The 25,329-nt window shown below is 43.0% G+C and overlaps 1 protein-coding gene across 13 annotated transcripts in view; it reads left to right on the top strand.

Moving 5' to 3' along the window:
- The window catches only part of LOC105470583 (aminopeptidase like 1), a 62,096-nt gene that overhangs the window by 9,593 nt on the left and 27,174 nt on the right, over positions 1–25,329 (top strand). For 5 of the 13 annotated variants that reach the window (XM_024789386.2, XM_071079117.1, XM_071079116.1 and 2 more), the window contains 6 exons: positions 6,823–6,930; positions 7,324–7,464; positions 8,643–8,805; positions 9,865–9,956; positions 10,511–10,654; positions 12,574–12,654. In XM_024789386.2, the coding sequence (XP_024645154.2) occupies positions 6,823–6,930; positions 7,324–7,464; positions 8,643–8,805; positions 9,865–9,956; positions 10,511–10,654; positions 12,574–12,654 (729 nt within the window). Of the gene's footprint in view, positions 1–6,534; positions 6,653–6,822; positions 6,931–7,323; positions 7,465–8,642; positions 8,806–9,808; positions 9,957–10,510; positions 10,655–12,573; positions 12,655–15,485; positions 17,944–25,329 lie in introns of those variants that run through there. The other 8 variants (XM_011722727.3, XM_011722726.3, XM_011722725.3 and 5 more) reach the window with 5 other exon arrangements.

The following is a 25,329-nucleotide window of genomic DNA, read 5'->3' as shown; positions in this document are numbered from 1 at the left end:
GAAACTGTTAACAGTGGATACACCCCAAGAAACATCTGAGATAGAAGAAGAACTTCCTTTCTATTACAAACTCTTTTCTTAGGGTGCATATATATTTTTAAACCATGTGCATGTATACTTTGCCACTAAAAACAATTAGTTAAAAAAAAAAACAACCCACTTTACTGGTAGCTGACCGAGCCAGGTGTCATGGTCATGGCTGCGTGGGGGTTTCCTTTCCCATTCAGGAACCTCACCGCCAGCTCCCCGCTTGGGCACTGGGCACTGGAGAGGGCCCAGCTCACACACATGAAGGTAGAGATCTCTGGAGCACAGTGGACGTGGGTGGCTTTGCTGATCAATCTTTAAAAATGTTAAGGCTTGGGGGCTTGGAGAGCAGGCATTCTGAGTTAAAATAGGTGTTGCTATTGGCTGAACAGTTTGAAGCTATGGAGCTTCTGACCTCAAAAGGAAGTGTATAGGGTGTGGGGGAGGGTAACAAATTATAGAACCACTTAGGTTGAAGAACCATTTGAATAATGTTCCAAGGAGGGGCACATAAATGGTCATAATTACTTCGGGGTCTGCTGTCTGAACCGATTTCCAGTCTTTCCTACTTCCTTTTTCAGGCAGCAAGTTCCGGAAACTGGCTACTCACTGCATGAACTTGGCAGGCCCTTTTGCTTTTCTTATGCTTCACCTCTAAGGGCTTAAAAGGGAGTCTTCATGCTCTGTGATCAGAGGCCCTGCGCAGAGAGCACTGTCTCCTCCATGCGCACCCCAGTGCTATTAGAAATGCAGGTTGCTGCCTCATCGTGGGTGCCCACAGCCACCTCATTTCCTTGTGCGTTTCACTTGCCCCTTTTGCTCTTTTGTCCAGCACCATTATCTTTTTCATGAAGTGTGGCTTCCACAATTGTCTGTGACGTACATTTTATTTACCTCGTTCATTTATTCCACTCGTTTCTTGTCGGCTCACTCAGCTGGCTGTGATTGTGCGTTCAGGACTCTGAAGTGCCAGGTACTGGCCTAGGAGCTGGGGGTGTGGTTGGGGACAGTGTCCAGAGGCTTCTTTGAAGCTGAAGCAAGGCCTCACATTGGCATCTCTGGAAATAGTAAACGCCCAGCTCCGGAGTGGATTAGATAGTAGCCACCCCTTTATAGGTGAGGCCTGAACAAATGTCCCTGAGTGCATATCACCCGCATCTCCCAGGGTGAAGGCATCGACGGCCCCACTTCAGGGGCTTCCTGCGGTCTCTCCATGTTTGATTGTCATTCTCCTCCTCTAGCCTGAGTCCCCTGGAGATGTCACTTTTCCTTCTCAGAAAACACTAAGTAAGGTGTTCCTGAGGAGGAAGCCGAGCCCACCATTGGTTCTCTTACCCAGGGAAGTGTCTGGCCCTCTCCTTTGTTCTCTATCTTTAATCTACTTCCCGTCTTATGACAAAGAAATCTCCCAAGTTTGGGAGTTTTTCAATTCAAGGTAAGAATTATTTTAAAAGTCACAAGATACAAATATCGAGCCCCCAAACCACACTGCCTGGAGGATGGGTGATTGGTGCACATCTGAGAGTGCCTGGGCCGGGCCCCAGTGTCCATGTTGGTGAAATAGGGAGCGGCGCCCCTCTGAAGGATTGCTGTTGGGACTGGCGTGGGCCAGGTCAGTAGCAGTGCTCAGTACAGTGCTCACAGAAGGCAGAGAGGAACGGATTGCTCCCTTCCTCGTTCTCCCCCTCAGAGTATGTATGTTAGTTGAGAAAAAAGGAAAATCAGTGCAACTGACAACAGTATCAGGATGATGTGATTCTCAAGTGTTTTTATCTCTATATTTTTTGTATCATTTTGTTTATTTTTGTTTATTTTTTTGAGACAGAGTCTCACTCTGTCACCCAGGCTAGAGTGCAGTGGCGCAATCTCGGCTCACTGCAACCTCTGCCTCCCCGTTTCAAGCGATTCTCCTGCCTGAGCCTCCTTGAGTAGCTGGGACTACAGGTGCGTGCCACCATGCCTGGCTATTTTCGGTTTTTTGGGGGTTTTTTTTTTTGTATTTTTTAGTAGAGACGGAGTTTTGCCATGTTGCCCAGGCTGGTCTCGAACTCCTGAGCTCAAGTCATCCACCCGCCTTCGCCTCCCAAGTGCTAGGATTACAGGTGTGAGCCACTGCACCATCCTATACCATTTTAAAAGTGTTTATTTTGACCGTTTGTTAATTTCATAATCAGAAAAGGTAAGCATTATTTTAAAATTATCACAGGTTTAGAAAAATGTAGTGCTGACATCACTTTTTTCTTTTATCTACATGCTTATTCCCTTCTCCAACAACTCAGATTTCTTAAGCCTAATTGTCTATTAGCAAAGTGGTCTGACTTCATCATACAGGCTCCCAGAGTTTCATGTGGAAGCATGAGTTGCCAGTCTGTTGATTTTCAGTGTCCCTTCTGGACTTGTTAAGTGTTCATTGCCATAGACAGTCCAGAATTATCAGTATTGTTCTCATTACCAATGCGTTATGGCTAAGCTTAGTTGATTTTTTTAGATGGGGAAGAGGTGTATCTGACTTTTCCAGTCTCCGCAGAGGCTTTGCTATTTCTGTAATCTTAGGCTACACTAAATCAGCCTTCAGGGAAAGGTGGGGTTTTAAGAGTAGGAGGGCTGTAGATCTGAAACAGCAAGATTTATAAGAGAGAGTGTGTATGTTCCTTCCATAGGTGGACAACTTGTCCATACTGGCTGGTACTCTTTAAGGGGACAAATGTCAACATCTAAAGTGGATCAAAGGCAAAAGATACCTTTGGTGAGACTAGCAGGAAAGCCATTGGGTGTGCTGTTTTGAACATCTGTTGGATTTTTTCTGCATTTCTCTCAGGAAGGATGGCTCTAGGTTAGGGTAGCAGACCCCAGTAGTTCTTGGAGAGAGGAACTACATATCAAAGAGACAAGAGTTCTTAATTCTCTTAAGTATAATTTTTATTTAAAAAATATGGAAAGGTTTTTTTACTTCAGAAGCACAAATTAATTAATTAATTTTTTGAGATGGAGTCTCTGTTACCCAGGCTGGAGTGCACTGCCGCGCTCTCGGCTCACTGCAACCTCTGCCTTCCGGGTTCAAGTGATTCTCCTGCCTCAGCTTCCTGAGTAGCTGGGATTACAGGTGCATGCCACCACGCCTGGCTAATTTTTGCATTTTCGATAGAGACGGGGTTTCACCATGCTGGCCAGGCTGGTCTCGAACTCCCGACCTCAGGTGATCTGCCTGCCTCTGCCTCCCAAAGTGCTGGGATTACCGGCGTGAGCCACCACGCCTGGCCACACAAATTTATTTTTAAAAAAGCTTTAGTAACCAACATCATATATTTAGAGGGGCCACCATGTTGAAATTCAGCAGGGGTAAGTGAAGAGAATTAGAAATCTGGCCATTTTTTAAGATCTGTATGAAATAGGATGACAACTTGAAAATTGATATATGTGCTAGATCTTCAACAAATAAGAAGACATGTTTTTAAATGGGAAGTGAGGTTTCTGAAATTAAAAGGGTGTTTATTTTGCACATAAAAATTTTTTATGTCCATATTTGTTCCCATTTCAAATAGTTGATGTTTATCTTCAACAATTGTTTTCCCTTCCCAAAACATACTGTCTTGTTTTTTAATAGTACATACTGTGATACACATTACAAATCCATACTGATAAAAGAAATGACACACTTCTTCTCAGTAGGGCGGTGTTTCTTTATCATAATGAACTATAGCTATAGACTGTGTCATAAAAGAGACAAATTATTCGCTATTTAAAGTTTTCACTCCCAAAGAATCAGTTGTAATATCTTACTGGCAAAACCCTGATAGAGTGTATGGGAAAGCTATACCAGCTGAGCGGGCTGGCATCCGTGCTCTTCGTGTAGGGATCTCTTAATTAGCAAGCTTCCTTAGGACCCTTAACAAAGATTGTGTTCTCCCCACTTTTGATTTACATCTAATTTGGGGGGAACACATGCATAAAATCAAGTACTACTTCAAAGAGTTGTATTCACTTCAACTGACTTTTCATAATGTGGTTTATAATGTGTTGTTTTGGATAAAATGATGCTAATCCCAATGCAGGTAAATTTAGATAGATACCATCTCTCTGTCTTCGTTAGTGTAATACGTATTTGTAAACAGTAAAAACAGTACAAAGTAAGATCATGAGTTTAAAAATTATAAAATCACTGTAAATAATTACTGTATTGAAATGTGTAATAATAAAATATAGTGGATTCGATAATAAACTGGTGTGGTAGAAATTCTAGGACTCATGAAGAGGTACTTTAGCAATTTTAGATTTTACTTTGTATAAACAGCTGGAGTTCAAGTTCTGTTCCAGTCCAGCAGTACCTATAGACAGCACCTGATGTATGGCTGGCCGGTGCTGGGAGCTGGGCCTGTGGTTTGTCCCCCTGCTTTTTAGTCGGTGTGTCTCCCACAGAGTTGTGTACCTCTTGGTGACTTTGGAGCAGGAGTTGTTGAGGAATAAACAAGTCTTCCTCTGATTGCTTGACACTGGCCGCCTCTGTGCCTGCGCTGTAGAGGGTGAGGTCTGCATCTCTCTGTCCACGGATGGTCAGGAAGAGAGGGTGATCTTTACTGACACTTAACGTCACTCACTGGGGGCCTATCCTATAGTCCCTGGTGTAGTAGGTGGGAAATGAATCAAACTACTATATTTTCTTGTTTTAATCTGATGGCTTGTCTTGATTCATTTTCTTAGCAAATTGCAGTTATAGTTCATGGGCCTGTGGAGTGATTGGCACCTTTGAGGGTGGAAGGGGTTTTTGGAGTCAGCCGACCCAGGTTTCAGTCTGTCACATAATAGCCCTGTGACCTTGGGCAAGCGACTTTTCTGAGTTTCAATTTCCATATTTATAGGTTAGAATAATAGTTTGTAGCTCACCTAGTTTTTGTGAGGATTAAAATAATGTCAAGAATGTAAAATTCCTATTGGTGAACGCTTAAAACCAAACAGAACGTGGTGGTGGTAGAGAATTACCACTTCACGGCCTGGGAGCCCGAAACAGTGCGGGTTTGGATGACACACCATTTGTTTAAGAAATGACACTGGCCCTGCAGCATCCCTGCTGTGCTGGAGCACTGGTGGGCTTAATCACGGCTCCTGGATGCACTGGGATTAGTGAATGGGGCCTGGTCCATCCAGCATGGTCATTGCCCAAGATGCGCTCCCTGAGTGGACACATGCCCCAGAGCACACAGAAAGCCTGAAGCAGATGGTGGCAGAACCACCCCGGTGTGTGCAGGGAGGTTGATGGTGAAGATACCAATTTGCTTTTAAGAATTTTACTGTGAACTCTTTAGGATTTAGGGCCTATTACTTGAAGTGTTCTTTTAATCTTAAGTTTTTCTTTATATGACATTTTTCCCCCTTCATCTGTGGATTTTAAAATTTTGTCTTGTTCCTTTATTATTAGAAAAGGAAATAAGTATTTAATGAATGAAAAAATAAATTTAGATAAATGCAAGGAAGAGGGAAGAAAAGCAGTATGAATTTTTCACCCAACTCTACAGTGTGATTTAGAAAATTTCCAAAGTATTATCTATAAAGGACTTTTATAGATTATTTTCCATTATACTTTGATCATCATTTGGATCTTTTGAAATTGGCATTTAAAAATTCTGAGCTCTGGAGGGCACCTCAAGAGCTTTTCAACCGATTCACTGCCTGCGGGCAAGAAAACAGCTTAACCATGCCAAACCCATGATTTCCCTCCCCGTTTTTTTGTTTTGTTTTGTTTTGTTTTTAAAGACAGTTTTGCTCTTGTTGCCCAGGCTGGAGTGCGATGGTACAATGGTACAATCATGGCTCACTGCAACCTTCCCCTCCTGGGTTCAAGTGATTCTCCTGCTCGGCCTCCCGAGTAGCTGGGATTACAGGTGTAAGCCACTATGCCCAGTTAATTTTTGTATTTTTAGTAGAGAATGGTTTTCACCATTTTGGCCAGGCTACTCTTAAACTGCTGACCTCAGGTGATCGCCTTGGCCTCCCAAAGTGCTGGGATTACAGGCGTGAGCCACCACACCCACCCGATTTCCCTCCCATTCTTAAAAGCTTTCTACAGCAGTGTCTTATATAGTTAAAATAAACAAGAACCATCGATATCGTTTCAAAATAAGGGGAAATGTTGCCTGTGGACATTTAACTGAAGAAAAGAAATGACAGTGTAAGATTGCATTGAGATCTTAAGGACTGCTTTTGCCAAATGGTAGATAATTTGCTAGCAGTTTTAGGCAGTTGTTTCACACATCTTAACACGTGGTTAATGACAGTGTGACTGAGATAACTGGATCAGCCCTCTTTCGAAAATAAGCTAAGGGTATTTAAGTAAACCTTGCTACTATTGAGCATTTTGTAGTTGTTTCATTTACCACCTAGTTTTTTTTTTTTTTTTCCACTTGTAACTGATCACACGAATCATTGCGGTTCTTGCGGTTCTATCACAGTACTAGTACTAAGAGGTATTTATTTTAAGGATCTATTGTTGACTTTTTCATTACATTTCTATAGCCAGATCAAGTCAAATTCACGTTCTCAAGTATATCCAAGGAAATTAAGAGCTGGTGCATGAAAAGATAGGAGAACAATCCAAATCCTAGCAGTTATCAAAAGCAAGTTTATAATACAGGCAAGTGCATTCACTCCTTTCTATATATTTTCAAGGAGCGACATTTAAGAGAGAGTAAACATTCACTCCTTTCTGTATCTTTTCAGGGAGCAACATTTAAGAGAGTAAGAGTATTTGTATCTAAATTAGATTGGAATAATTTTTTTTCCTGTCCCTTTACTTTCCTGTAGCTTGCTGATGACCGTATGGCACTTGTGTCAGGCATCAGCTTAGATCCAGAAGCAGCAATTGGTGTGACAAAACGGTCACCTCCTAAATGGGTGGATGGAGTGGATGAAGTAAGTTGCATGTTAGTTTCATACCATCTTGTTTTTTTAAGTAATTATGACAATGTATTTTAAGATATCTGTCATATAAACGAATTTGGCCGCACTTGAATGTATATTTCTAGAAATACTTCAGGTTAAGTTGTCTTTGTGTGTGTGAATGATTTTAGCTTTAGTTTTAACACTGGTAGTAACTACCTGAATTATAGGAATAAATTGAAAACCATGCAACAAGGAAGAATGCTATGTGATTTTCTGGTAATTTGAATTAAAGCTGCTCACACATCAGCAAGCCAACAAGTTTGCTGAAGACCACATTCTGTATGCTGAGTGTAGCTGATTGTCTCGGAGGCAGACCAATAGCTTGCCTGGCATCAGTGGAGTTCTGTGACTTCATTTGCTTAGATTCAGTATGATGTTGGCCGGATTAAGCAGAAGATGAAAGAATTGGCCAGCCTTCATGACAAGCATTTAAACAGACCCACCCTGGATGACAGCAGTGAAGAGGAACATGCCATTGAGATAACTACCCAAGAGATCACTCAGGTGAGGAGTGCAAGTGAGTCCTGGGGAAACCAGTGAGCCTTCTCATGGCAATCTCAGAAACTAGAGTGTTACTCAGAGTCAGTCTCCTGGAGTTCATTTCCCAACCTGAAGTTCTCAAAGGGACCTCAGTAGGCCCAGAAGTCCCCCAACTGTCAGCGTAGGTACCTGTGAGGCCTTGGAGGTGTGGGGACTGTTTTTCAATTGTTGGCAGATACTACTGTGGACTGATAAAGTAATAAAGTAAATATGAAATTTCAAACATTATCGAGTTCAATCTTTTGATTTTAAAATGTATAACTAATATCGTATACTAGTGGTAAGAAATTTTAATGCTAAAATATAGTCCTCATAATTGAAAAAACAACTTAGTATCCTAGAAAAAATTTTTATAAAATACTAAATTTGATTAATTTTAAAATAATAGGACTAGTGTTTAAACTTCAGTGTTTACATTTTTTACTTAAGTCTCCTGGGTGCTAATTATCAGAGGAATATGGTGCTTTGAGAAAAGCCCTGGGGTTTTGGAATGTTTGAAACCTGACTCTTATCAGTTTAACAGTTACATGATTCTCATTTAATCCCTCTGACTCTAGTGTTCTCATCTGTAAAATGGGACTAATAATAATAGTATCATCCTCATAGGATGCTTGTTAGGGATTAAATGAGAGGAATGCAATAATAATATGATATATGATAATACAGGTTGAACATTCCTAATCTGAAAATCTGAAATCCAAAATGCTCCAAAATTTGAAACTTTTTTTTGAGTGCCAATATGACACTCAAAGGAAATGTTCATTGGAGCATTTTGGATTTCGAATTTTCAGATTGGGGTATTCAACTAGTAGGTATTCTGCAAATATTCCAAAATCTCCCAAAATTTGAAATCCTAAACATTGTCGATCCCAAGCATTTCGGATGAGGGATACTCAGCCTGTCTAACGTGATACGTGAGCAGCTGGGCACACAGCAGGCCTTACACGGCAGGAGCTGAAATCTAGTGAAATCTTTCTGTGTGTATAAATTAAGCCACAGATTCCTTTTATCTGTTCACCTTTCTCTAAACCAGCCTGAGTGAACAGAGCTTCTCACTTCTCTCTCTGGCTTGTGATGATGGCAGTGTTAGCAGAGGGGCTTCTCTCCCAGGCTTGCCCTGAGCCTCGGGCTTGTTCTCTTAGCTCTTCCACAGGTGCCAGCGTGCCGTGCAGGCCCTGCCGAGCCGGGCCCGGGCCTGCTCCGAGCAGGAGGGGCGGCTGCTTGGGAACGTGGTGGCCTCGCTGGCGCAGGCCCTGCAGGAACTCTCCACCAGCTTCCGGCACGCACAGTCAGGCTACCTCAAACGTGAGTGCTGCCCGGGCCTAGTGAAGGGATTTTGAGTAAGAAAAGCACTTTATGTTTTCTTTTTTGCGACTAATTTTTCATTTAGTCCAATACCTTTCATTGTTACCTTTTGAACACGTTCACACCTTATGCAATAAAGGGAAGCCTCCTCCTCATGTGAAACCCTGGCTTGGAATGAAGGCACAGCGTGGGGTACCAACCAAGGCTGGGGGAGGGCACCAAGATAGTTCAGCATCTCAGCAAACAAAATTTGTTTTGTGTCAAGCTGCAAGAATTTGAAAATCAAGCACATTTTAAAAACCTGTTGTTTTCTAGATGTTGGGGTTTGGGAGAGCTGCTCTTCAATAGGTAAAAAGCAGTTGTTATTACTGAAAGCCACGTATTTGCATAACAACCAAAGTGTTGGAGAGCGCCTGAGAAACCCTCCCCAGGGTTCTTGAAACACTTCCTCTGCTGGCACCATGGGTTTCACCCAACAGACCTTTCCTTCCCAAATAGTGCAAAGCCAGATTTCAGCTCTCTTCTTATTCTCATCACCCTGTAAACTGGGTTTTTAAAAAATTGCCATTGTAATCAATAAAGTCCCCACATACTCCAAAAAAAACTTCAGTTCACCCTCCCTCTGACAACTGGCACATTTGTATTTTAATTTTATTACTTCCAAAATTTGATTAGGGCCATATGGAATTCTTATTAGAGATGCTTCTAGAGAGAAATACTGATTTTTTTTTTAATGTTTTGTAACAGCAGTTAGATTAAATATTTCTGTTTCACTTAGAAATTCTCAGATGGTTGTGTCATTTTTGTCTTGGCATCAAGTGAATTGTGCACATTTACACTGTGACTTTGTCTTGAATAATCCCAAATGCCTGCATATTGTTGTATGTTTGTAATTCTTTACTCTCCCTCCACCCCCATTGGAGTTAGGCTTCTTTAAAGCGGCTAAGAATATTTCAATTTTGACTGTTGGAGTTTACTCTAGAATTCCCCCTTTTAATGGTAGAACAATACCCAGGATGGTCTACATATTCAAGTAAGGTGAATTCCTATCTGTGATAGGCATGAAGAATCGAGAGGAAAGATCCCAGCATTTTTTCGACACATCAGTACCACTAGTGGATGATGGAGACGATCATACTCTTTACCATCGGGTATGTGAGTGGCTGCAAAGCTGATTACTGTGTCTGTGCACCCCATTCTGCTGCTCTCTCCTCCTTGACCTCGAACTTCTGCACAGTGTCAATGGATTGGTACAGTTGACTTGTATATTCATCAAGTTGTTTTTGTAGCAGGTGGAAGAACAGCCATACTGTTTCTTCCTTTCCAAAGGCCACAGAGAGACCTTGTAATCTGCTTTCCAGAGCCTTTGGGAAAGTGGTCAACACCCTGCCTTCTTAGGAAGGGCCCAGAGAAGTAGAGGGCTGTCCCAGGGGTTTTGTTTATCTGCCCTTGCAGAGTTGCAGACGTGGGCTTCTGTCTTCCCTGCTATGGCCTCAGAGCTTTAGATCCTGCTGGCTTAGGGAGTTTGAATCTTTCCTGTTAGGGAAAAATAAGTGCTTGCTTATTATTTATGTGCTTTGTAGAAATATTTTCAGAATTCATTTTCTTTAAATTATTGTCTTTAAATTATATCTAAACAAGTACACCATAGCTTTCCTGAGAGGGGAAAACAATCTATCCAACAAATTGTGCACTATTTTGCTAGGGTTTTACAGATGACCAGTTAGTTCTGGTGGAGCAGAACACACTGATGGTGGAAGAGCGGGAACGAGAGATTCGCCAGATTGTACAATCCATTTCTGACCTGAATGAAATATTCAGGGACTTAGGAGCGATGATTGTAGAACAGGTATGTGAGCTGGCCTTCCTCGTGAATAGGTTTTCCTGCCATACTCTCTGTTCCTTCTTTTTCCTGTACTCCTTTCAGGGAAAAAAATTGGAGCCAATTCCCCCAACATGTGTGTGTGCACCTGTCATTTTATATGTGTGTGTGTGTGTGTACATATGTTTATGTTTATGATGTTTATGAATATGTTTATGAATATATACATAGCATCCCTAATCAGAAAATATGAAGTTCAGAATGCTCCAGAATTTGAAACTTTTTGAGTGTTGATATGATGCCACAAGTGGAAAATTCCTACACAAGACCTCATGTGACAGGTTGCAGTCAAAACTTTGTTTTATGCACAAAACTAGTAAAAATATTGTAGCCGAGTGCGGTGGCTCACGCCTGTAATCCCAGCACTTTGGGAGGCTGAGGCAGGTGGATCACCTGAGGTCAGCAGTTCGAGACCAGCCCGGTCAACATGGTGAAACCCTGTCTCTGCTAAAAATACAAAAAAATTAGCTGGGCATGGTGGCAGGTGCCTGTAATCCCAGCTACTCAGGAGGCTGAGGCAGGACAATTGCTTGAACCTGGGAGGTGGAGGTTGCAGTGAGCCGAGATTGCACCATTGCACTCCAGCCTGGGCAATAAGAGTGAAACTGTCTCAAAAAAAATATATATATAGTATAAAATTACTTTCAAGCCATGTATATAAGGTATATGAAATATTAATGAATTTTGTGTTTAGACTTGGGTCCCATCCAGAATATCTCATTATGTGTATGCAAATATTCCAAAATCTAAAAAAAATCCCCAATCCAAAATACTTCTGGTCTCAAGCGTTTCAGATAAGGGACACTCAGCCTGAAGATGTGTGTATTTACAAAATTATATACATAGGCTACTGTCATTCCCTATAAGAATATTAATAAATCTTTTTTTGATAAAAAAATAAATAGAAGTTCTAATATTCTCTTCCCATGCCTCGAGGGTACTCATGTGAGCACCCTACTGTAGAGACCGTGTTGACTCTGACCAAGCTCAGCAATGATTGTGATAATATAGAAGATTTCCCTTCTAATTTTGGCAGGTTATTGTGTAATGGCGATTGGAACCACTAGCTTTCAAGTAGAATTAAATTGTTGTTCACTGTTAAAATCTGATTAGGGCATTTTATTATCTTGCCAGCAGGGATTTGGGTCCTGATCCCCCTGAAACCAACTGCAGAATGGAGTGTTCAGGCTCTGGAAGATCCAGTTACATTAATTACTCCAGCGGTTCCCAGTGAACTGCTCTCTCTTCTTATCCAACATGTTTCCAATAAAAGCTCTGTTCTTCCTCATAGCCCAGTGTCTACTTCTTCCAGTTTGTATTAAGAGATTAAACAATTAAACATCTTCCCCTTGAGTCCGAATTTTTAATTTTAGGTGGTAGACTGGAGTTTACCATTTTCTGCTCTGACCCATAGAGATGTGTATCCACGTTTACAGACATGATAGTCAATTTGCAGGTCTGCTCATAACAGGGTCGAGCTTACCTGGTGGTCTCTGCTTACTTGAATCCAAGTATGTAGACAGCAAAGGGCCACAGAGCTTCTGTGCCGGTCAGAGCCTGTGTCCACTGAACCATATATTGTTTAAGGCCCCAGTAAGTCTGAATATGGCATATTCTACGGTAACTGAAACTAATAAGGAAACCTCAATCTGTCAGTACTTCTTTCTCGTGAGCTAGATGTGATGGCAGTAACCAGCAGTCTGCCATCAAGCTCCTGACGCCGCTTGCGGGTGAACTCCAGAGCCCTCCGTGTGTGCGTGCAGCATACAGGGAAAGAACATATCATCTTATGGATGCTGATGTCTGTGATTTGCATATCTCATTTTTGATGTTCAATTTTCACAGTTGCCATTGTTGATTGTCTGTAACTGTTATTTATTACCTAGGGTACGGTCCTTGATAGAATTGACTATAACGTTGAACAGTCCTGTATCAAAACCGAAGATGGCTTGAAACAGCTTCACAAGGTAATAACATGTCTTTCAAAAGTTGGGAATTTTAGGAACTATTTTCAAATAATCAAGAATTGGTAAGAAGGTTCTCTTCCACCATAACGATCTTCAGCATTCTTGTCTGTGTTGTCCACTCTCAATACAGTAGTGTAAAAAGGGATTCGTCATTTCATTTAAAGCCCGTTGTGGGGTCTGTTGCCGTTTTATTGTAGTTAATGATTCCAGGTGTATCTCACACTTAAATCCAAAATTGCCAAGAACCCCTTTTTGTGACAGTAAATTCTAAAGGAATTGGAGTTCTTCCTTTTAGAAAATATTTCATTCTTTTTTGATGCTTCTCTTTTTAGGAAATCAGTTGGGCATTTGCTAAAATATGTGTTGAAAATCTGTGTGCTTGTTGCCACTGACTTGGGCCTCTCTTGTTGTGACACATTTCTGATGAATTGCTCGTGGAGAATCATTCTGGAGAAGATAAAAATCTAATTTTCTCTTTAATTATCACAGCATATCTGTATATTACCTTGAGAAAAGAGAAGTTTGTTGAAGTGAGAGTAGAGTAGTAATTCTTTTATTCTGTGCTAATAAGGCAGCTGTTCCAGGGATGTTTTTGTGTTTTTTTTTTTTTTTTTTTTTTTGAGAAGGAGTCTCGCTCTGTCGCCCAGGCTGGAGTGCAGTGGTGCGATCTTGGCTCACTGCAAGCTCCGCCTCCCGGGTTCACGCCATTCTCCTGCCTCAGCCTCCTGAGTAGCTGGGACTACAGGCGCCCGCCACCACGCCCGGCTAGTTTTTTGTATTATTAGTAGAGATGGGGTTTCACCATGTTAGCCAAGATGGTCTCGATCTCCTGACCTTATGATCCGCCCACCTCAGCCTCCCAAAGTGCTGGGATTACTGGCATGAGCCACCGCGCCTGGCCTCAGGGATGTTTTTTATGATATTCTTTCTTTTAAAAAAATAGATGGAAAGCATCTTAGGAATTTTATCAGTTATGAGAAACATGCATAAACTGCTGGAGACTCCCATATATAATTGGTTACATATTTTCTTGAAAAGGAATATAACAATACTTCACAAATTAAGTCATATCCATTTCCTTGTGTCTTTGGGACTCAGTGGAGTTTCTAGCCATATAATGAGTGTTTTGCCATTTCACTACTGGACTACGCTACCATTTTTCTAAAATCAGTTGCTTCCTATACCAGAGATCACAGAGATCACCCCATCTAACAGCAGTATTGGGTTTACAAAAAGTCAGCCCTTGCACCAGTCTAACCAGAAGCCCTGAGCTGTCTTATCAGGGGGCTTGTTGCCACGTGTGGGTGGATATGAGACTTCAGCCTATGGTGGGGAAGAGAAGTCTGACCTCGTCTATGCAGGGGTTTTTTAAGCATTTAGATTAATTTGGTTGCCAAGCCCTGTCTATTAAAAGTGAAAACTAACTTTAGTTTCTCACTCTGTAATACCCAGGTTCTGATGTGCTGCTGAATTATGCATTGGTTTTGAAGTTTCTTAAATAAAAACTAGTGAAATATGTTTTGTAATATAACACAGATAAAAGGAAAAGCTTTCTCTGCGGGAGTGAGCAAATCTAGTGGGAACTAAAAATTTTGTTTTAGATTCTACTTTATAAATCATTTTGAGAGGTTTTACAGTATATTATTTAGTACTGGCTTCCCTGGTGTTCTGGGTTACTTATTAGAAAAGTCAGCGTGCTCCATCTTCCCTCCAGCCACAAGGCTGTAGGCAGCACGCGCGACTGGCCACGTGCTCGGCAGTCGGCTAGTCTAAGGGTGATTGAGCGTCGGGAGCTGCTCCCCATGACCGGACTCTCCGGTGCTCTTCCCTGCCTGATGTTTCCTCCTGGTGAATGAGGGGCTCCTCCAGGTGGGCGGGCAGGCTCAGGGAACAAGCCCACCGTAGGGGTTGGAGCAGGAGAGATTGCCATTCTCGCCAGGGCTGCCTTCCCACTGTCTCCTCCTCCCTTCTGTGCCATAGCAAGGTCTGGAAGAGGCAGCGCATGCTGTCTCTGGACGTGCGTCCCGGCGCCCTCTGAACTCTGCTGTCCTCTGGCTCTCCTTTCTCAGTGCTGTGTGTCTTTCGCCAGCCAGGCAGGGCCCTTTGGCATTTCTCCACCGGGCATGGTGGAGTTCCCGCGCTCCTGCCGAGCTTCCAGGATGCGGTGTTCGGGTGAAGAGATGTGCAGGGTGAGGCCTGGTGCCCAGATGGAGCTTGGAGAGCTCCTTTGCTGTATTGTTAGCAGCACTGCGAGGATGCGCCTCGGAGGGATCTTTATGCGTGTGACATCCATGGGGCACACGTGTGTTTTTATTTCAAACGATGAGTTCTTGTTTCCAAATTTAGGGGAGGTTGAAATGGGGCCTCTTTGGGCATCTGTTGCCTACCTGCCAGGTACGGTCCTCCAGCCCGTTGTTTCCTTCCGCGGTGAAGGAGCTGTGCCTTCGCTTCAAGAACACGGAGCAGGAACAGGCGGCCCTTGCTGCAGGGGCGCTTGCCACGGCCTGTAGGAGGAGAAGCAGGGAGAAGCACGCCCAGCTGTACACGGAAGCATGAGCTTTCACTTCCCTGTCAGCCTTTGTCTTAGTAGTAGGTTTCCGACAAGTCCATTTCCACGTCCAGGGTAAATAAGCAGCTCCGGGATCATGGGGCTCTTCCACTCCTGGTGATTGAATTCCCTGGGATTGATGGAGGGATTACAATCATGTAGCCTGTAGCAGAGACCTCAGTCACTGTGCAGAGAGATCTGGAAGCCTCATTCTGGAAACAAGTGGGACCTGATCTGGGATTTTGGGGAAAATGACGGCCTTTTTTCCCTCCTCTTTTTGTAGGCAGAACAGTATCAAAAGAAGAATCGGAAGATGCTTGTGATTTTAATATTATTTGTCATCATCATTGTGCTCATTGTTGTCCTCGTTGGCGTGAAGTCTCGATAAGTGGCATTGGGTTTTCGTGTGTGCCGCACGTGTGGATCTCCCGGGTGTGAGGGGCTTGGCCTGCGCCCCGCCAGCTGCCCACAGAGGTGCAGCCTCGAGGAATCCGAGGGCGTCCGGGCAGCGAACCTTACCATCCACGGACTCCTCCTCCCCTAGTCCTGCTCAAGCGGTCCGGGGAATGGGTTTTTGTTTTTCCTTCATTGTTGAGAATTTAAGAACCTTTGGTACTGCTGCACAATAGAGATTGAGTTCTGTGATCAGTTATAATATATATATTTTTTTTAGAAAGAGAAAATGAGCTGAGAGTTTACAGGCACTGCAGAAGCTGTTCAGTATTATATGTGTATATGCTATTTTTTTAGCAGCCATGTCTGAGCAGAATGTTAAAATAATTTTTGGAAAAATTTTCTTTAAACCATCTGGTTTTTAAGAAATTTGTTACCAAAAATTGATGAGTAGAGGCAAAGATGCCTCTTCATCTTTCTCTATATATTTTCCAGTTGAAAACAAACTAAGAAGTCCTTTAAGAATTTATAATCCGTTCCCCATTAACTTAATTTAGCTTTTCCATCACTGTTAATGATCAGAGTAACAAAGTGTGAAAAATAAGAAACCATCATTGATGTTAATTAACACATTTAGATAGGCCAGTTGAAACAGCTTCATAAGTTTAAATTAATTGTAAATGGAATATTCCTCATTTAAAATGTTTGCACTGCTTTTTCTACTGTAAACCAAAAGAGGTTACTAAGCAAAACCACCTACATTTAAGTTAGTGATTTAAATGAATCTCACATTAAAAGAAAGCTTGACAGTGTTATGAAAGCCACCAGACTCAGCCAGTGTGTCCCCGTGGGTATCCCCAGCCATCCTTGCTCAATCCATGAGTTATATACTAACTACATAATGCCCTGTGCAAACCAGACTCTGTTTAATGAACTGTGAATTTACACAGAGGCCATTTTAAATGGGTCACCCCATTTAGGATTAGTGGATCTCAGATTATTAACCAAACATCACTCCATTTCAAAGTAAAATATTCCACCAGCGATTTGATTTATTGGCTGTTCCATTGCCTGCCGCTGAGCAATGCCCAGGAAGCAGGCACATTGCCAAGGACTGGGCGCATCTTGACTAGGAAGCTCCTCGTTTGTGTGAGCGTGGGTTAGATCGCCAAAGTAGGACTTTGTCATTTACCTACCTATTATCAATATGGTGCTTGAATATATTCGTATAACTGTAGAACAGTGTGGATAGTGATGGTAACTTTGAAGTTGTTCATGTTTTATTGGCCTTGTTTTAATTGACACCAGTAGAGTCTTAATGGTCTTTGTGCAAATTTTAATGGCTTTTCCATTGTTTTTGCTTCTTTAAAAAGTTTAGGAAGAATATGACCTCATTAAATGTGTTTTATTTGGACCAGTCACATAAAATATCTCTCTAGAATTGACTTTGAAGTTGTTTACAGAAATTTAAACTCAATTCCAGAGACTGAAGTTGTCCAAACAGCTCATGGGCTTAACGTCCAAACCCTTGCCCAGCCCTCCCTTTCCAAGTTGGTGCCACTTCCAGGTAGCCACTGGTTTTCTTATTACTGATGTGGCTGTGGAATGATAAGGACCTAGAGGGAGGGACCCTGGCATTTCAGGAAGCAGACCTGGTATTCCATGACAAGCATTGTTTAGGAAGGAGGGCTGGAGAATAAGAAGCCAGCACCTCATCAGCGGTTGAGAGTCACTGCAGGTGTCCTTTCATCCCGGCTGATTTTAACCCATGGTTGAGACGTTCCAAATTAGATCTGCTGCTCTTAGGAGTGGGGCTGTCCAAATTAGGGAACCTGCCTCAAAAACAGTCCACAGTGGCAATACCGGATTCCTGTTCAAGCTTTTTAAAGTGCTGAGTCTTATAAACCCCTGAAGGAAAATGACCCTTTAAGAGAGGATCATCATTTATTTATATTTATTTTCACCAAATAGGGTGATGAGGGTTGGTTTTTGTCCCCTCAACCCATTTGGGTAAAATAATGGATCTGATTAGAAATTGTTTTAAGGAGGGGCTGGGCGCGGTGGCTCACGCCTGTAATCCCAGCCTTTGGGAGGCCAAGGCAGGCGGATCATGAGGTCAAGAGTTCAGGACTAGCCTAGCCAACATGGTGAAACCCCATCTCTACTAAAAATACAAAAATTAGCTGGGCGTGGTGGGACACGCCTGTAATCCCAGCTACTCGGGAGGCTGAGGCAGGAGAATCGCTTGAACCCGGGAGGCAGAGGTTGTAGTGAGCCGAGATCACGCCACTGCACTCCAGCCTAGGTGACAGAGTGAGACTCCGTCTCAAAAAAAAAAAAAACAAAAATAGTTTTAAAGATCCCGTCTGGGTGGGAGAGCTGTCCCTTTCCACCTGAAGCCAGGGCACTGGTGCTATAACTGGTTTCCCAAGGTGGGAGAGAGACAGACCCAGCCTGGAGCTGGCCCCGGGCCTGTGTGCTGACTTCTTGGAGTCCTCAAACCACTGTATTTTTCTGTTGAGCCTGTACTTGGGGAGAGATCAGTAGCATTGGAGGAAAAGAATCATGGTACCTCAGGGTTTCTTTCCCTTTACTCGCTGACAGCCATGGTCTGTGGGCACCTCATGCTTTTCCACACTCTGTTGGGCCATGGAGGTAATGATCACCCAGGCCAGTCTCCTCTGCCTGGGATGCACCCTCTGAGAGGAGGCCTAGCAGGGCAGGCTCCCTCTGGGCATCCCTGGACGCATCTTCTGGACACATGCCTCCTTTAAAGTGTCCAGGGGTAGCTCAGGTTGAGTGGAGGTAGAAGGAGAAACAGACATGTTTACCATCCATTTTCCAAAGCTCCTGATCTTTCCCAAGATTGTAACTGAAAACTGCTGTCTCTTGTTTCGTTCGTTTTGGGGGTGGTGGTGCTGGCTGAGCCATGCTTGTGAAGTGGTGTGTGTCTCTGATTTAACGGATTCACTGCTTTCTCTGCTAATTGAGAGAGCGTTATTTACATTATTTATTTGTTTTGACACAAGTGCTTTCAGTGTTTTATCCTAGCTAATAGCTTCTTAAAGGTAATAAAACCCTTCCAACCTAATTGGTCAGATAAGACTTTTTTTCTTGTATGCTTAAATAAAGCAATTAGTGAAGCGCTTCTATCCAAAATGACTTTTTTGTCCTTTTTTAAAACCAATTTACTGTTACTGGAAACTTTTTGTACAATAAAGCAATCATGCAGATTAAAGAACATCCTGTAATCCTAGTATTAATTTAACAATGGGTTCATGGTTTCTTCCAATGCATTTGTGTTAGGAGAGGGCCTGGCCAGTTTTGTGATCCTTTGGGCCCCTGACTGTTTTGTGCCTGAGGCCTTTGCCTCAGTGTCTGCAAGTTGATCTATCATTATGGATGCTTTCAAAGGGACAATCTATTTGCTATCCAATATACAAAAAGAACAACTGCCGAAAAGGCAGATAATTATTTTTCTTATGAAAATATGTGCTTTATATACATACCAAGAAACATTTGGAAATCTTCAAATAAAACTGTGATGTGCCTTGTTGAGAAGCAGTTCTTACACACAGGCTCTAGGAGACTTAACTTTCTAAGTGACATTTTTTCCTACTTTGTTACACCAAAAACTTCAGAGACAGTGTCTGCCAGTTGAACTCAAAGCCAAGACTATGTTTCCCCTTGATTGTGCCCGTCCTGGGGTCCTCCAAGGAGGACCTTTGTCCTGAAACTTGACTTTGATGCATATGTTTTGCTGGTGGGGGATGTGGACCTGAGTGATGGTAGGGGTATGTGGTTTCGTCACCAGAACTTATGCATACAAAAAATAGCAGCTGTCATGCCAGGTCTCCTTGGCGCACTTGGTGTTTGGTTTTGAGGTGCTGCGGTGACTCAACAGCAGTTCCTTTCAGAGCCTGTTGACAAACTACACAAAAGAAACGACCTCCTCTTGCGCTCTCACCTTGTTTTTTGTTTAGAAATTACATTTCCCCAACTCACATGTTGGCCACTGGCTCTGTCCAAGAATCAAATCCACTCTGAAAGGAGAGACATTTGCCATAGGGTTCAAGAATATTCTGACCGGCAATGATACTTAATAACATTAAAGAAATCTTCCATCCCGAAGAGGACCACATAAAGGTACAACACCCATGTAACTGGTGACCTCTTGGGTTACGTTCTCAGCTAAGTCTTTGGTGGCCCAGTCTTGAACCAGTGCTACAAGAGTATGCAGACAACAATCCGAAGAAGCATTGCTGTCAGTGGAGAGCTGCAAGATGCCACCAATGACTTGGAGGCATGACTTGCCAGGAGGCTTGGAAGTGGGAGACCATTGGGGTGTCCCTTTGAATGCTCACTTTGACAGCAGGTAAACAGGCTGGATATAGATTTCCTCTGGAAATTTAGCGACCATCCTATAAGAAGTCTGATCCTGATCCAACGTTTGAGCAATCTAGAATCCTTCCCGGTCTGTCTGCCATAGTTCTGTAGCCACAACAAAATTTACCTAGCTTATTTTCCTAGCACCATTTCTATCTAAATCTAATAGGAGAGCATGTCATTCTACATGTGGCCTTAATTTTGATCATCGGCATCCCTTACCCTAGTTAAGCCATGTGGGACCATGTGGAGAGAGCTTTTCACAGAAGGGATATCCCTAGTTGGGTGTAGGGAAGACAGCTCATCACAAAGACTTCCTGCTTCTCTGTGGTTCTAATTCATCAATTAGTTATGGTAAGTTTCCATTCTAAGATTTAGGTAGGCAGACCTGGTTCATCCAGCATGAGCTACATTTCAGAACTTAGCACTGTGCATGCACATGAATGCATGCCTAGAATTGTATATCTTGGTGTATATTGGCTCTTAAAAACTAATTTTCTTGGCCGGGCGCAGAGGCTCACACCTATAATCCCAGTACTTTGGGAGGCCAAGACAGGTGTATCGCTTGAGGTCAGGAGCTCAAGACCAGCCTGGCCAACATAGTGAAATCCTGTCTCTACTAAAATACAAAAGTAAGCTGGGTGTGGTGGCACGTGCCTGTAAACCTAGGTACCAGGGAGGCTGAGGCAGGAGAATTGCTTGAACCCAGAAGGCAGAGGTTGCGGAGAGCCGAGATTGTGCCACTGCACTCCAGCCTGGGCAACAGAGCGAGACTCCATCTTTAAAAAAAAAAAAGAAAAAAGCAGGGCACGGGGGCCCATGCTTGTAATCCCAGCACTTTGGGAGGCTGAGGCGGGTGGATTATGATGTCAGGAGATTGAGACCATCCTGGCTAACACAGTGAAACCCCATCTCTACTAAAAATACAAAAAATTAGCTGGGCATGGTGGTGGGCACCTGTAGTCCCAGTTACTTGGCAGGCTGAGGCAGGAGAATGGGGTGAACCCGGGAGGCGGAGCTTGCAGTCAGCCGAGATCTCACCACTGCACTCCAGCCTGGGTGACAGAGTGAGACTCTGTCTCAAAAACAGAAAGCAAACAAAAAACTTAATTTTCTTGGCCACCCAGACTCCACTTCTAACCTTGTTGCCTGATGGTTTTGTTTAATTCTGTTTTGAAAACAACCCCCTCCCAAGTGATGGGTATTAGAAGGAACTAATGAGAGCTCTAGGTGCAAGCAGAGACTTTCAGCACGTGTGAAAGTGCTTCTGATTTAGGACTCAGAGTTAGATGGTGGGTGTCAGCTGTGTGTCTTGTCCCCAGCTCCATGCCACCCTCGGACAGACGTCATGGTACCAGTCTATGACCAGGCTTTCTTACTACACAAAGGGACATTCTATGGAGTCAAATGGCAGAGACTTGTGTACAATTATCTGGTCAATTGAGGCAAAAGAAAATAATCATTTGTCCAATTGGCCAAATTAGCTCTCTGGACTGTCCTGAATGCTCAGGGTAACTGTGTGGTTCTCCACTTCAGTTCCGTAATCTGGCTAAGATGGACCATTTAAATGAGGCTCCATTCAACACAATGCACATTTAAATGAGGCTCAGTTACAAGAGACCACTGGGCTTAGCATTTTCTGTTTGTCAACTACAATTCTATAATTGCTTTTAGCTAATCATCCAAATGATTACATGTTGTGGAGGCAGAAGACCCTCGTTATGCATCATTTGGTCTCTTTTTCTCAGAGGAAGTGCTGAGGGATTAAGTGTGTGTGTGTGTGTGTGTGTGTGTGTGTGTGTGTGTGTGTGTGTGTGTGTTTAACTTGTTGTTCTGACTCAGGACACCATAATAGACCTCCATTTTCATCAACTGTGGGGGAATGAGAACAACTCCCCCCATCCCAACATCACCCTTTTCCAGAGGGGGAAACTGAGACCCAAGATTCCCTTTTGCCAAAGCCACAGAACTAGAACTAGAATCATCAGCTTTCTGATTTCCAGATCAGGACTATTTCTGCTTATGCCATTTTAATTTTTCATTTCTTTCCATAAAATTAAATGACCTTCCTCAAGAAAGATTTAATGGTCAAGATGCGAGTTGGTAAAAAGCTTCCTCAAGGATTTTTTTCTTATTACAAAGATGAGACTGGCTGAGGCTGAGAGAGATTTGCAAACAGTGGTATGTCATTATCCCCAGCTCAGTTTTTTGTGTAATTGGTGTGAAGAGATTGCTGCTGATGAATCAGCCTGCTGCTCAACGGAAAATGATGATTCTTTTGTGACGTGACTTGGTGTACGTACGTGTATGTTTGTGGTTGTTTATGAAAGGTATGTGTGTACATAAAACGCTTATCAAGATGGATAATGTCATGTTAAAGTTGTAAATAATAAAAAATAGTCCTGAGCAAAACTGATTTTACAATTGCCTGAGAATGCAGCACTTCATTTCAACACTATGCGATGGCTAGAAATTGATTTTTTTTTAAAATCCAATTAAGCCTCAAGGTTGGTTATCCATTTAAAAGGTCGGATGAGTTAAACAATGACAGTACCTTCAGTTCGTGCTAATAAATTTGCACAGAACTTCAGCACTTACATCGTGTGCCTCACGGAGGCATACATTTTGTATCTGCACAACACTGAGCTACCAAAGTCCCAGCAGTGGTACAGATACACCAGCAGTCCCTGGACCCCAACAGGGGCAGTCCCTGAGCTGACCACCGGCCCTATCACCTCTTCCACTTAGATCCCCGAAGCACCCCCTACCCAAGAGTGCTGAGTCCTTCCATCTACCTGGTCCCCTTTTCTGTGGTCCCAAGAGCACTGGGAGACGAAAAGTTGCCTCTCATTTAAAAGGGGGGAGAAAGATGTATTCACTACTTGGTTTCGTGTGCTGCCGAGTTTATAATGTAACAAATAAATCCTGTTTTAAAAACAGTACTTTATAGTGTGTATTTACTGTGTATTCCTAGTGCTTAACGTTAAGAAAAAGACTTCACATGGTGGCTCACGCCTGCAATCCCAGCACTTTGGGAGGCCGAGACGGGCAGATCACCTGAGGTGAGGAGTTCGAGACCAGCCTGCCCAACATGATGAAACCCCATCTCTACTAAAAATACACGTTTGGCTGATTTTTGTATTTTCAGTAGAGATGGGGTTTCACCCTGTTGGTCAGGCTGATTTCGAACTCCTGACCTCAGGTGACCTGCCTGCCTCGGCCTCCCAAAGTGCTGGGATTACAGGCATGAGCCACCACGTCCAGTCAATTCTTTTTGCTTTTTAAAAGATCTATATTCAGATACTGCAGATAGACGTATAATAAACACAAGGGTGTTTCTGGAAAAAAAGGTGACTCAGGTTTTTGAAGATTGAATCATTTTCAATGCTCTAGAGAAACATACTATCTAAAAGGATCCTATAAGTGAAAGTTTCCCTAAAGAAAAGATTCCATCAAAAAAAACATTTAGCCCCTAATTTTGCTTTTCTATAAGTCTCCATTTTCTTATACTGAGTTTGCTTAAAGGAATGTGGAACCACATTTGGTCTGTTAATTATTTCTCTTTTCCTTCTCACAGCCTCCCTGTCCAAAGGCTCCAGGTCTTCAACATGCCCTTGAAAACTTTTGCAACTACAAACATAATTTTGCTGGTGTTCAGAAGTAAATAGAGTTTAGTTCCTGAGACATGAAGGTTATTGCTGTCTTACATTGTGTCCTTCCTGGGAGGATAATTTAGGCTGCTAGATTGTCAAGGGACCTCAGAGAGCAACTAGTTCAGCCCACTTGTTTTGTTTTGTTTTTTTTTTTTTGAAATGGAGTCTTGCTGTGTCGCCTAGGCTGGAGTGAAATGGTGTGATCTCAGCTCACTGCAACCTCCGTCCCCCAGGTTCAAGCGATTCTCTTGCCTCAACCTCTGGAGTACCTGGGACGACAGGCATGTGCCACCATGCCTGGCTTTTTGTATTTGCAGTAGAGACAGGGTTTCTCCGTGTTGGTCAGGCTGGTTTTGAACTCCTGACCTCAGGTGATCTGCCCACCTCAGCCTCCCAAAGTGCTGGGATTACAGGCATGAGCCACTGTGCCTGGCCCCAGCCCCCCTCATTTTATCGAGAGGTCCTAAAAACTGATGCTAGAAGAGATGTTTTTTGTTGTTAATAAATGATTCTGCTGGCACATTTTTATTAACACATTTTCTCATCCCACTGATACCAGAAAGTAAAGACACAGTACATGCAGATGAGGCTACCAAATGTGCTTTTCAAGCAAAGTACAAAAGATGGCATGTAGTATGCTACCTTTCAAGATCCATGAATAATCTTGTTTTTTGTTCAGATAGAATCAGGAAAGAGAAAAGCTAATAAAAACGGTTACGTGTGGGGGTGAAAAAGGTTACCTGTGGGGGTAAAAATACTACCTATGAAGGATGACTGAGAAAAGGGGGGAAGGGCAGGGATGGGGAGACTCCTTTGAACATTTCCTTTTTACAGGTGTGATTTGAATGATACAAAATGTTATATGTAGTCAAAAAGAAAATGTAGAAAAAAGGAAAATGGTGAACCCTTCTGTGAAGTACAGATTTATGAAACTAAATGTACATCAAATCAGTAAGCTGCACAAAAATCAAGTCAATGTGGAATATATCGCTGGGATATACTCTTAGGAACAAAAAGTTAAAACATCTTGAACTCTGTGTTGTGGGTTTGTTGTCGGGAGCAGAGGCTATTGGTGAGTGTGGGAAACAGAGAGTGAGAAATCCCAGGAGGGACTGGGAACCAGGGTTCTCACTGTGGCAGAGGGAGATGCAATTATGGAAGACGGGCAGGTGAGGAAAAGCCCTGTCGTGTGGATTTGAGTGGGAGGAATCAGTATCAACTCATGATGTTAAAGAAAACCTGATCCTTCCACATCCAAGAGGGCCAGGAGCAATGATGCCCAAGTGGCAGGAAGCATGCCCAGCACAAGAGCTTGGTCTCTAACTCTGAAGCTCTTGGCTCTAACCAACCTTTCCCCTCACTGAATGGAGCCAGGTTTCTTGGAGAAATGACTGACTCTGGATTTAGGTCAAGGAAAGAACAAAGTGAGCCTGTGATCATCTTACTCCTTTTTTTTTTTTTTTTTTTTGAGACGGAGTCTCACTGGTCGCCCAGGCTGGAGTGCAGTGGCGCAATCTTGGCTCACTGCAAGCTCCGCCTTCCAGGTTCACGCCATTCTCCTGCCTCAGCCTCAGGAGTAGCTGGGACGACAGGCGCCCGCCACCGCGCCCAGCTAATTTTGTGTATTTTTAGTAGAGACGGGGTTTCATTAGCCAGGATGGTCTCGATCTCCTGACCTCGTGATCCACCCGCCTC

The sequence above is a fragment of the Macaca nemestrina genome, chromosome 15 (genome assembly GCF_043159975.1).
Source record: "Macaca nemestrina isolate mMacNem1 chromosome 15, mMacNem.hap1, whole genome shotgun sequence".
In the NCBI taxonomy this organism is placed as follows: Eukaryota; Metazoa; Chordata; class Mammalia; order Primates; family Cercopithecidae; genus Macaca; species Macaca nemestrina.
This window is presented reverse-complemented; position numbering and strand designations above follow the sequence as displayed.